We start from the raw sequence: 12,411 nt of genomic DNA on the forward strand, positions 1-12,411 counted from the left end.
AGAGCCTCTGAGGGCAGCGCTGTCAGGAGGAGATGCAGTCCTGATCCCACGTTCAGATCCAAGGAGACACAGAATCATAGAATCATGAATGTTGGAAAAGACCTTGTAAGATCATCAAGTCCAACTGTCAACCCAACACCATCATGCCCTCTAAACCATGTCCCAAAAAGCCTCCTGCTAAAGCACATCAGCAATGCCCCCACGAGGCATTGCCCTGCTGCCATCACCGACCATATCTCTCAGGGAGTGGTTCCCCACAGAGTGAAGACTTAACAGCAGCTTGGAATTATCTGTTGACAAGAAAAAGGAAGATACATTTAATTTCTAAAGAATTTCCACTTTTATCCCATTGTGATTTCACACAGACACATTTCTGCTGTGCACAGACTGCTGGTTTTCCTTCCTTGTTTGCCTGAATGTTTGGAAGAGCAATAGAAACAGCAAGGAAATTTGGTTATTAGGAGGAAGAGAAACAGAGAAGATGCTATCAATGTACAAAGTAAGCAAGCAGCAAAAAGAAAAAAAAGTACTTCTTTCTCTTAACTTTTTCACTTGCAACTACAAAAGGGAGCTGGCTTTTCATAAAAATCTGCATAGTTGATGTTAATTGTGTCCCCTTGGGATCTCAAGGTCAGACAGCATAATTTTTTCCCCCCTTTCACACGAGAAGTCCTGTATATTCAGCCCATGGCCAGGAATAGTCAGGGAGTTCCTACTGACAATGCCAGCACATTTGCATCGTATCTGTACTGATATTACCAAAAAGAGTAGTGAACAGGACAGAAAAGCAACCAGTGAAGCTACTTCAGCAACAAGGAAACACCTTTAGCAACTGCATCCTAGTAACTGTTGCTATAGAACTTCAGCTACCTTTATCATCACTATGACCTTGATTTTACTTAACATGGAACATTAAAATAATGTACAGCATGGGGTGGGATTCTATATGGTTTGGTGAATTCTGCTGTCACTGAGCTTCTTGCATATAAGGGATGAAGGAAAGACCATGTGCTGTGACACTTGTAAAAGTTTTTCAGGGAGTCTGAACTCGTTCTAAAGTATCATCAGAACAAAACTTTGTTTCCTTTTGTGTTGTGGCATTTTACTAAGGTAATTAATACCAACACATAAAATCACATCAGATGCCTGTTTTCATAGTCACCATGAGTACTGAAAGCAACATTTTCATGGTAGGTTCTCCATGCCACCATATTCTCAGCATACTCTATACAGTGATGCAGCATTTTGATCTCTGAGTTATAGTAACATTCCTTTGCCTTCATACATCCTCCACACAGTGATTTAAAGTCTTTTGCAAAGGCTTATCACACCCCTCAAGGGTAGAGAAGAAACATGCACCATAGTGAGGAGCAATTCTGTTATCAGATGCTTCCACCAAATCTACTTTGCAGAGCCTGCATTGATGTGTATGTCTGCCAGGAGAACATGCCAAACAGCATGGTCTCACACAGCTCTTATTTCCCTGACTACAAGAAAACATGCCCAGAAACACAAGCCCAGCTGTGCTAGATACTGGGGAACTGCAGTAGAGAATAATGCACCCAGTTGGTTCTTTTATTCTGCTGCTGGTAGTTGGGACTGCTGCAACTCTGAGTTGCCTGACCTTAAATCTGTACTATTATTATTGTCTTAATATAAGAAGGCTCCAGATTCAGGCTTTATTGTGTAGGACACTGGACACATAGGGTGATAAGAATCCCTTTGACTTAAAGAGTTTGCATGTCCAAGGTGCAAGTCCATGGATGGGTTGGCGTGAAGATGGTGCTGGAGTGTCTTAGTTGCATATATGTACTCCTGAAGAGTGCCAGGAATGTGCAAGGTCTGGAGAAACAACCAGTTGCAGGTTATCTCTGGACTAGACAACTTTGTCAGGCAGGTTGTGGGATGGCAGCATGTTTGACTTGCTGCATGAATGGGTCCATTACTGGAAATGGGCTCATGGGGAGGTTTGGCATGTTCCTAATGGTACTGATGTGTTCATAACACTTGCTGAACTTATCCAATGGGATACAGCTGGCTGCTGAATGGAAAAGACTGGAAAGGCTGGTGGAGTGAGGAAGGACATATGGTTCCCAAATATAACTTCTTCAAATGTCACTAAAGTGAGGGTATCTAGGAAATAACCAAGTGTATTGTTTAAGAGCATTAACTCTTAGCAGAGCTAATGACCAAATTATCAGTTAGCAATACTAACGTTTATTTTAACAAATTTTCAGACTGTACAGCACACCTTGTATGAATTTAACTAGATTCTGATGCACATTGCATGAACTTTCAATGTTGGCATCACAGTTTTAGCTAATAGCCAGGTAACAGATGCTCTCTGTTATTCCCCCACTACCCTCCCAGGGGAAGATAATAAGGGAAATAAGAGAGAGACTTCAAGGTTGGAAAAAAACCCAACCAGCCTAGAACAGGTTTAAAGAAGTAGTAATAATAATAATGATGATGGTGAATTACAAATATATACAAATATATAAATATGGAACCCGTGCTCCTAAGTTGGTAGTTACTTTCCAGCTAGGAAAGTCCCAAACTGGACTCAGCAGCATATGGGGCATGTTTGAGAACAAGGCCCCAGTGGCAGTCTGCAACAGCCTTGGAGCAGCCAAGCTGGTTCTGCTCAGGGAGGCAGAAGAAGACCACCTGTCTTGATGAACAATGTTCTTCTCCAGTGAGAGAACAGGATTCTGGAACACCAGCAGCAGCACAGGGAGCAACAATAAACAAAGCAAAACAAACCCCAGCACAACAGGCAGAGACACCATGGGAGTGTTCTCTCAAACTAGGACAGTTGGTTACAGTGACGTATGAATGAGGATGGTTTTCTCATGGTGAGAAAGCATCTCACTTGGGTATAAGGAAAACTAGAAAGCAAGCATGTCACCTGAAAGATGCTGCAGGGGCCTTGGACATAACTTATTATGTAGACTTAAAAGGAACAATAACAGTCCCCACTCCTAGGGATCACTTGTGTATTTGGAAGATCATGTCTCTGGTTAAACAGCAGCACTAGGGATTTAATCCAAATCCACTCAATTCTTAAGGATAGGTAATATTACCTCTTAGTGAAAGCTGTAATAAGCTCATTAGCCACATGAGAGAAGCAGACTGACTGTGGGCTACAGTCTTCATTAAGCAGTAATCTGTCATTATGTTTATGATGATAAACTATTGCCCTGTGTTTCGCTTGATGGGCTAGACAGAAGATGCAGTGTCTGGCTGCTGGATTCAGGGAAAAGAAATGAGAATTTGCTTACCTTGCTGCAGCATGGAGTCTAAAAAATCATATTGCAGCAGAGGGATATTTTCTCCTCACTGCTTGTGTGCATGTATGGGGAGATCTGATGTCTCAGGCTGAAACCAGTGGTTTTCCACCTGCCTGAACAAGCAGCCGGTGGGGAAGGTTGCAACTTTTTTCCTGAATACAAGTCTATGGCATGCACAGGTCAGTGAGTGCTCTGTGCCTGTGAGCCAGCCTGCTCATGGGTACCCCCTTCCCTTTGCTGCTCCAGTTCCAGTGCCTGGTCAGTGTTGCTCTTTATTCTGAGTGCTTCTTCTTTTTTGTTGTTTCTTTTCCTGTGATGTTTGGCTGGATTTGCTTGCAATTCCTGAATTTCACACCATTGGCACCCCTTGCTTTAAGAAATGCCCTTTAAATTTTCCTTGACCCCCTAAATACTTGGAGTGAGAGATGCTGGGGGCTCCTAGTCAGATTTACCCAATGTGAAATGTGTTTCTGGAGTCAGACATTGTCTCTTAGATGGTAATTAATGGTGAATTGTAAGTCACACCCTCTAACTGATTAGTAATATATACATCATAGAAAAAGCAGAGGAAGGAGAGTGACCTGTGGCTTTCAGGCAGACCAAGCACCTCATTGATGGCAACCCTGGCTTTGGCTGGGGTGCTGCTGCTTTTCAGCCCCTTTCTCCTACATGCTCAGCTGCCCTTACAACATCAATATTTTGAAGTACTGCTCTGTTTCAGAATGGGTCATTTCACCTTCTCAAGTAGGAAAAAATGTTAGTCTAGAAATCTTTACCTGTTCACCCACTGCACAGTATGCACTGCTTGTTTGGCTGCTGGTCTTCTCCCTCAAAGCCAAGAGAAGTAAGAAAACATGAAAAGTGCAGAGATAAGCCCTCATGCCTGTGATCTAGAGATCTAATCCTCTCCTTTGCGGCCTGAGGACTTTGACACAAAGAGGAAGGTTGAGAAGGACTCTATCATGCAATCTACAAGCCTTGGAGGTCATGGGCACCGTCTTTCCTTCCAGCTCTTCCTGCCAGGCTCCAAAACCCTACCCTACTCACCAGGGTGGTTTCCATTCCTCTGGAATTAGCCGTGTGCTAAAAGCATCAGCTACAAACATTTCAGCTTGATTTCTTCATTCTTGGGCTTAAGCTGTGACCTTAAGCAGGAACAGAAAGGGGCTGTTACCTCCATATGGGTTTTTTTAGAGGTTTTGATGTGTCTATGATACACATTTTGTCTCACACAACTACTTGTCTTATAAGCAATTTAGTGTAGCAAGCCAGAGAGTGTCTTTGCAACCTAAACCGAATGAAAGTGCAGCCTCTACCACACAGATGCTGTAGCTGACACTGGCAGCTGTTTGCTGCTAACTCCTGGTAACACATGAACAACCCCCCCTGTATTTTCAGCATCTGAGTGTTACAACCCTGCACATGGTTGTTTTACAAATCTTCTTTTATTGCACAACCCCATTGGCCCCTGCAGTCTGGATCAGCAGGTTACTTGGCTTGCCTAGATTAAACTCTTGAGCCAGAGCATTTTGTAATTATGCCCCTCAGCAACAACTCTCTGGCATTCCCAATCTGTGTTATTTAAAACAAAGCTGTTTCTTATGTTCTTTAATTTCCTGTACCAATGCCAGCTTACAGTGGTGATTGCAGCCTGATAGATAGATAGGTAGACTGATGCTTTTAACTTTTCTGAATCAATGACACTAATTTTATTGTGATCAATTGAACAGCATCCTGTGAGGCTCCTGTGGAGGATGTTATATTTATGTAACTTCTTGTTGTTGCCCAACCCTGTGCATCAGAGGAGAGTGCAATCCTGTGAAATGTATCCCTGAGGTAACAGAAGCTAAAGAGTTTGCTAACAAATCCAAAGGATTTAATATTATACATGGAAGACATGTTAGCAAAACCCTGAGTCTGCTTAAAAAAAAACTTGGAGAAAACTGTCAGTTTTAGCATAATATTCTTGAGTCAGAGTCTTACACTTAAATTTCTGTAGAGTGTGTTTCTGGGAAACAGCACTTTGTTTTTCTCTGTGTTTTTAAGGTGTTCCCACACCCCATGCATTATCACTTCTGTCAGCTGCAAAAGAGAGTGAGCAAGAATAAGGGGTTGAAAAGTGGGATTTTTTGTCTCAAGTATCTAGTCTCTCTAAGAAGGATGTTAGCAAACATTAATAGCATTTTTGAGCTGGAGTTCATGCTTTTTGTGCTGAAGACACCTTGTTTGAATGCTCTTACACCTGAACATAATATTAGAGATCTCTGTACACTCACTGAGGAGTCAGATCTTTTCACACCAGCAAACTATTGCCGAGTGGAAAAGGTTGTAGAGACACATAAAGATGGAATTAAACATGAAAAAATACTGACTATAAGCAGAAAATATTAGTTGGAGGTTCCATTGTTCATTTCCACAGTCAGAGGAGCTGCATCTGCATATCCTTGGGCTTTCCAAGCAGTTATGGTAAAGTCCTTTGAACAGTTATATCCAAAAGTTCATCTGCATCAAAACAGAGTTCCCCCAGGAAGAAATATTGGCAGCAAACAAGACAGTGACTTTGTAGCCTCTAATTGCTAAGAGGTTTCTATGAAAACACATCCAAGCACAATGCTCCTAATAATCTCCTTTCTTTCAGACTGTCTTGCTCAAAATTGAAGACAATAGGAAGAAAATATCTCATATTGAAATTAATGGCAAAATTTCCATTTTGCCTATGATTTTAGGCAACTTATTTTAGATGAAACCTAATTTCCAGCCAACTTACCTGCCTAGGCTGAAGTTCACCATTAATCACCATCAAGTTTCTCACAGCTGTATTCAGAGGTTTTAGCCATTAGTGATAATGTCACAATATGTGTGATGAGGCCAACTCAGTGGAGACACTTGGAATTGGTCTTGTGTGGAAGACTAAGAAAGAACTGTCCACCTCTGGACATGAGCACTGTGTTTCCAGCCAAGCACAGGGTGTGAGCACAGTTGTTTTCTCATGACAGAAGGAATGAGCCTTACAAAAGTTTTCATGTCCTGTCTTAGCACAAGTGAGGGGAAAGTTTCCTTCTTGGGAACCCAGAGGATCCATTTCTCTCAGCTCTTCAACAGTGTCAGCAGCACATCATGGGCACTGTTAGCTGTCTGCAGCAGCAGATCAGGGGCAGAAATCTTGTGTCTCTGTGGCAGGGAGTGATAGCAGATAATGTCTTTAGGAGGGAAGAGATTTAATGAAAAGGCTCTCTCAAAAAAGGACATGGATATACAAAAGAGATTCGCTGTACATCTCTGTATTTTAGGAGGGAAAAAAATGAGGTTTCTGCATTTTATTCTCTTCTAACTCAGTAATTTACTCTTTGGTTGTTGGTTTTTTTTATTCAAATGTGGCTCTTACCAGGAAACAATAGGTAGTCAAGTAGGAAAGATCTAGAAGGAGGCATTTTTAGGCAGGGAAAAAAATAAAAACCTCTCTTTTTCTTTCTTTGTGAGATATAATTACTGTTGTCTATATTCTCAGTTGGTATAAATTAACCTGGCTCTACCTAAGGTGACATAATCACTTATATTCTCACTTGTGTGTTACATTTGAGTAATTCTTTTTACATTTTTGCTACTTTTTCTGAAGACTACTACACATAAGGATATGCACACATTTTGCAATGCTTCAGCACTCCTTTTCTCAGTGTTCAAAGCAGACTTACTTAAAAATTTGTGCTTGACTAATGATATTAAATTAAGCTTCTTAAAGTCTTGAATGTCTGATATTGGTCGCTGACACCATAGAGATCTGTAGATCTTCAAAACCTATAGCAATGTATTCTCATCTCAACATGCAATACAGGGTTTATATCCTGTGCTGTAGAGATTTGATTTTTATTAATATAAAACTAGTATTTTAAAAAACCCTCCATCCCTGGTTTTCATACTGAGACATACTCTACTTTCTCAGGAGTTAATATCTTCTAAGGGGGGGCATTTTAAAAAATTACTTTTCATTATTTATAATACTGCCATGCATTTTGATTTGTGGCAACATTCTGCTTTGGTAAAAAAACAGCAGTGGTTGAAACACCTTATGGGTTATTGCTGGGGAAAAAAAAAAATAATCCCAAACTCTACACATTGGCTACATGTGGTGAAGTGTCTAAAATGGCTGAATATTACTATAATTATCCTATCAGAAGACAGTTCAGAAAACCTTGATTCCTTCCTCTGACAGGCAGAACATCAAGCTTAGTATCTGTCAGGACACAGGGTATTGCTCTGTTATCAAAACACTACGTGGAAGCTGGTCTCTCTCAAAGTTTCCTGTCTGTGACAAAGTGCTTTCACAATCCTTCTTGTTCCAACCATCCCGAGTCGTGTCAGCAGGATTTGCCCCAAATCACACCAAATCCATCTCTATCTGAAGCTGAAGGAGAACAGAGGGAGCTGACATTACTACCATTTCTGCTGAGATCTGCTTGTTCAGATAGTTAAGTGGTTCCCATCTAACAAATTCCCAAATACTGTAGGGCTCCAGGACACTGGCAACATCTTTGGTCTCTTATTCTCTCCCTATGAGACACCCAGTAGTAAGCCTCTACATATTCCTCCCTGTCTTCAGTTTCTGATGGAGCATATCATATGTTTGGAAAGCAGCTTGTGATGTGTGGGGTCTTTTGGCTAGTCATATTGCAGTGTGCTGGGAGACTCATTGACCCAGGGTCTTTTCCACCTTCTGTTTCACTTGATGATGCAATACAGCACTTTTGTACTTATATACTACCATTTAATACAGGAGTCTGCAAGACGGACAAGGAAAATATTTTCCTGGCAGAAAGAGAAAAAAATGTCCTTCACTTCTTAGGTTAAAGGTTAAGTCCTTGCAGGGGGTGAGTACAAGGTCAGTCATGGTAAGAAACAGGAAGGTGCTCAGATGACACGTACTGATGTCATGCTAATCTGGAAAACAGGTTCACCATCACACTATTGCCTGCAACTGTAACAGAAAACACCAAGTTTATGATTCTTAATTAGGAATGAATGCCAAAGATAAATCATATTTAAGTCCTGCTTAGGCTTCTAAATCAGCTCTATTTCAAATATTTGAAATTCTAGGCTCTCATTTGCAGCTCAAGCTATGGTTACCATTTTCCAGTTTACCTTTTCAAAGGAAAAATAAGATTTCCAAGATCTTTGGTGCTGTGCAGGTAACATCCACCTGTTTCCTGTGTTTTCACCCAGCAGAGGAATTTACCTTGGAGCATCTGTGCTCTTAATCAAGAGCATTCAAAATGTTTCCTTGGAAATAATTTTCTCCATGCTGAAGATCTTCATGCTTTCTCTATCTGTGATGCATTTTTGTGTATTGTCTTCCATCTTTTGCAGCACGTGCCCTGAGGGATATATATGTCTGAAAGCTGGGGAAAATCCTGACCATGGTTACACAAGCTTTGATACTTTTGGCTGGGCCTTTCTCTCTTTGTTCCGTCTTATGACTCAAGATTATTGGGAACGTCTGTATCAACAGGTATGAGATTGTTCTGTTACTGTTGAAAATACAAAATGAAGACATCACCTTGTTTCATTTCTAAGGAGTGATAATACCAGAAGACATTAGGCTGAGTGTTTGGGGAATAGGGGGAAATTGTCACTGAGAGAAAGCCACTTTGAATGTGTATTTTACCTGAACCTGAATAAAGTTCACCTCTTATTAAAGATGACCATATCATCACTTAATGATTATTTTTTTGATGGCTGGTGTAAGATGAACTTATTTTTAAAGCCCAGTATTTGGCATAACTGGTTTTGCAAGGCATGGTAATAAACACAAATTCAAGACTACCTGGTACCTTTTAGTTCTCCCTGATGCAAACTTTTAATCATGGACAAATTAGTCGCATGTGTGAAGTTGTCTACTAGTGAGTGCTCATTTCAGCATGTGTTTCCTGAAATGTATGGGAACTCTGAGGAATCTGCATGATAGTTTGGTACTGAATTACATGCTCTGCCCATGAAGCCACTAAAAATTTACTTCTGCATCTCAAAATTGCAAAACTCGCCACACTCACGGGAGTCAGTGCTGACAGCTACTCCTCTGAAGGTACTGAGGTAGATATATTTAGAGGGTACTGGAGATTTCAGCTTCACATGCAGCCAGTTATACAACTTCACTTCAGAAAAAAAAAAGCAATGAAATTGAAGATGATTTTAAAAAATCATATTCACTTACTTGGCACGAACCTGCGTGTACAGCTCTGGAAGGCTGAAGCTGTCATGGCAAATAAGGGTGAACATCACTCCCTTTTGTTATTCGACCTTATAATATCACACAGTTGTTTCTATCACTGGCATCAAATCATTGACCATGGAACATATGTGTAAGGTAAGCTCAGGCTGTTACCCTAAAGTCTAGTTATGCCTCCAAATCTGGTGGAGAACCAGGCAAAACAGTCAATGAAGCCTGAGGTTTGATTCTACTTGTCCTGAGGCAGATGTCTAAATAACTTCCAGATGATTTGCACCCTAAAATTATCTTCTTTTTTTCCCCATTGACTGTAAAGGACCTATACTGTAGACATCTGAAGGGATACAACATGAATCCAGCTTGGAAAGTTTCTGTACACTGGACAAAAATAGATTGAGCTATGTGGGGGAAGCTTTTACTGCAACTGATTGTAAGATTATCTATTCTCAAAGAAAACCAGCAGAGATATTTGGTGCAGAAAGAAATCATTCTTCTTTTAGAAACTAATCTTACTGCAAGCACATAATTTTTGACAAAGGTATAAAAATCTATCAGTGAGAGGATTATTTCCTGGCATGTTGTTTGTCATGAAAGGGATTCTTCTGGGCTATTAACAAAGGCTGAATTCAATTACATTATACATCTAAATAGTCATCAAATTATTATTTTTAAATTTTTTTATTTTATTTTATTTTAAGACACATTGTTAACAAGTGTTAATGATTTTACTGTTGTTCTTACAGACCCTCAGATCTGCTGGGAAGATCTACATGCTTTTTTTTATGCTGGTCATCTTTCTGGGCTCATTTTATCTGGTCAACCTGATTCTGGCTGTTGTGGCCATGGCTTATGAAGAGCAGAACCAAGCAACTATTGCTGAAACAGAGGAGAAAGAAAGAAAGTTTCGGGAAGCCATGGAGATGTTAAAAAAAGAGCAGGAGGTCAGTAAACTGTGTGACATGATTAGCCTTGGGTAATTTGAACAGATGGTATCTTGAGAGTCACATTCTCTTTATTTTACATTTATGTGATAACCAAAGTAAGAGTTGGCTTGAAAGCAGCTTAATGTTTATTGGACAGAGTTATTACTACCTTCTAAAAGAAATATGATGGCTCTTCAGGCTGGGATTGGAGCCATTTAGGATTTACATATCCAGAGTTGTATTGGTTTAACTGTACTACATGTGCCAAGAGAGGAATTTATATTGGTTGGCACAGAAGACATTTTAATGATGGTATAACTACATCTGCATTTAAGCACATAACAGCTATTGTGGTAGGTCAGACATAGCCCCAGCTGAACTTCTTCCACCACCACTTTAGCTTGTTCATTTCCTCACTGTCTCACTCAAACTGCCATGAATATCCAGCTGTCCAATCATTAAGATAACAATGTGGGATAACCTGTTTGAAGCACATAGAACTTCATACCTGAACAAGTGGACAGGTGGATCAGATATAGATTTAACGTTATGTGGTAAGTTTAAACAAAATGGGAAGGCCAAATTGTGGATGTAGCCATATAGCATTAATAGCACTAGCTAATTTGCCTGTGGTTTGTGTGGGGTAGAAAGACTTCATTAAACAGTTGAAGAGAACATTTTAAGTGCTGTGAACAAGAAGGCAATAAGAAAATTAGTCTGAAATAGCATGTAGCACTGTCGTTGAGAGAAATAAATCCTTGATAAACAATATAAACTAATATACATTATTTTCTTTTGGGTACATAAAGCTTCAGGACCTAATCCAAAGCCCATTTAAATCCTTGGAAAGAAAATAGAAAATGTAATTCACTCATGAAAAATTGCTGGTAGAGACTTATACATAATTTAAATCCTTTTGAAGATCATCTTTGATAGTATAAGTTATAGGTAAACACAATTTAGTCTATGTACAGGTGCTTTAAACAGAGTAACTCTCTGCCATAACCTAAGGGAGCAAACTGAGCTCCAACTTGTACCTATTTCACACAAATTTTCATGTGTTTTTACTCCAGCTGATCTCTAATAACAGTCAGCTTTGGTAATACCAGCTATCATTAAAGATACTTAAAAATTTCCCAGTGAAGGCTTTGATTTCAGTTAAGCCTGTATGTACACAAAAAGAAACATTAAGCCCTTAAAGTCAAAATGTTTGAAACCAAAGTTTGCTCATGAACATCCTAAATTGTTCCCATTTGTCTATACACTTTATGACAGAGTCTCTTCTTCAGCCTACCATGTCTCATTTTTCCTGTGCCCTGCTCAGTACAAAGGGTGGACAGTGCATGACTCAAGAGCAGCTCTTCATCTTCTCATCATTTGTTCTGTAGCCTTAGGCCAGCTCAAGTAGACTTCCAGACTCAGGCATTCAAAGTCTGCTTTGAAGACAAAATGACTAACGTTGTCAGGGGTTTTTCAGTGCCTCTTGTCACTGCTCAGACTCTGTGCACTTAAAAAATTCTCATTTGTTTTTTGCAGTATTTCTGGAGAAGTACTATCTATCCTAATCTTATGAAAAGAAATCTTAGGAGCAGAGCGATTGGTGTCCACCAGGTTCATTAGCAAAGCCCAGTAATTTTGCAAATCAAGCCCCAACATTTCAAATTAGCCATCTGGAAGAAAAGGCTCTGGAAAGAGTATTGAGTGGCTGCACCATGTAGCTTTCAGATATCCTTCTCATATGTCTCACCCCAGTCAGAGCTACTCCGCATTGATCTTGCCCTCCAAGCCTTTTTCAAGAGTTTTGTTTTGACTTTCTCACTGTACTGATAAATTCTTGCCTCAAGTCCCATCTCCTGCATAATCCCCATGTCAGGGCTCATGTGAGCTAAGCTTTTCTCCTACCCTTCAGCCACCACCCATCCTTGAGAGATGTGCCCAGTCCCACACTCCTTCCCTACTCCTGGGAGTTACCACAGTG

General features: G+C 40.2%; 1 protein-coding gene across 1 annotated transcript in view; it reads left to right on the forward strand.

Moving 5' to 3' along the window:
* The window catches only part of LOC104396177 (sodium channel protein type 5 subunit alpha-like), a 184,085-nt gene that overhangs the window by 47,030 nt on the left and 124,644 nt on the right, over positions 1–12,411 (forward strand). The window contains exons 8-9 of the mRNA XM_010005994.1: positions 8,652–8,793; positions 10,254–10,451. Coding sequence (XP_010004296.1) covers positions 8,652–8,793; positions 10,254–10,451 — 340 coding nt within the window. The remainder of the gene's footprint in view (positions 1–8,651; positions 8,794–10,253; positions 10,452–12,411) is intronic.

Source organism: Chaetura pelagica, unplaced genomic scaffold (genome assembly GCF_000747805.2).
Source record: "Chaetura pelagica isolate M959 unplaced genomic scaffold, ChaPel_1.0 scaffold199, whole genome shotgun sequence".
NCBI lineage: Eukaryota > Metazoa > Chordata > Aves > Apodiformes > Apodidae > Chaetura > Chaetura pelagica.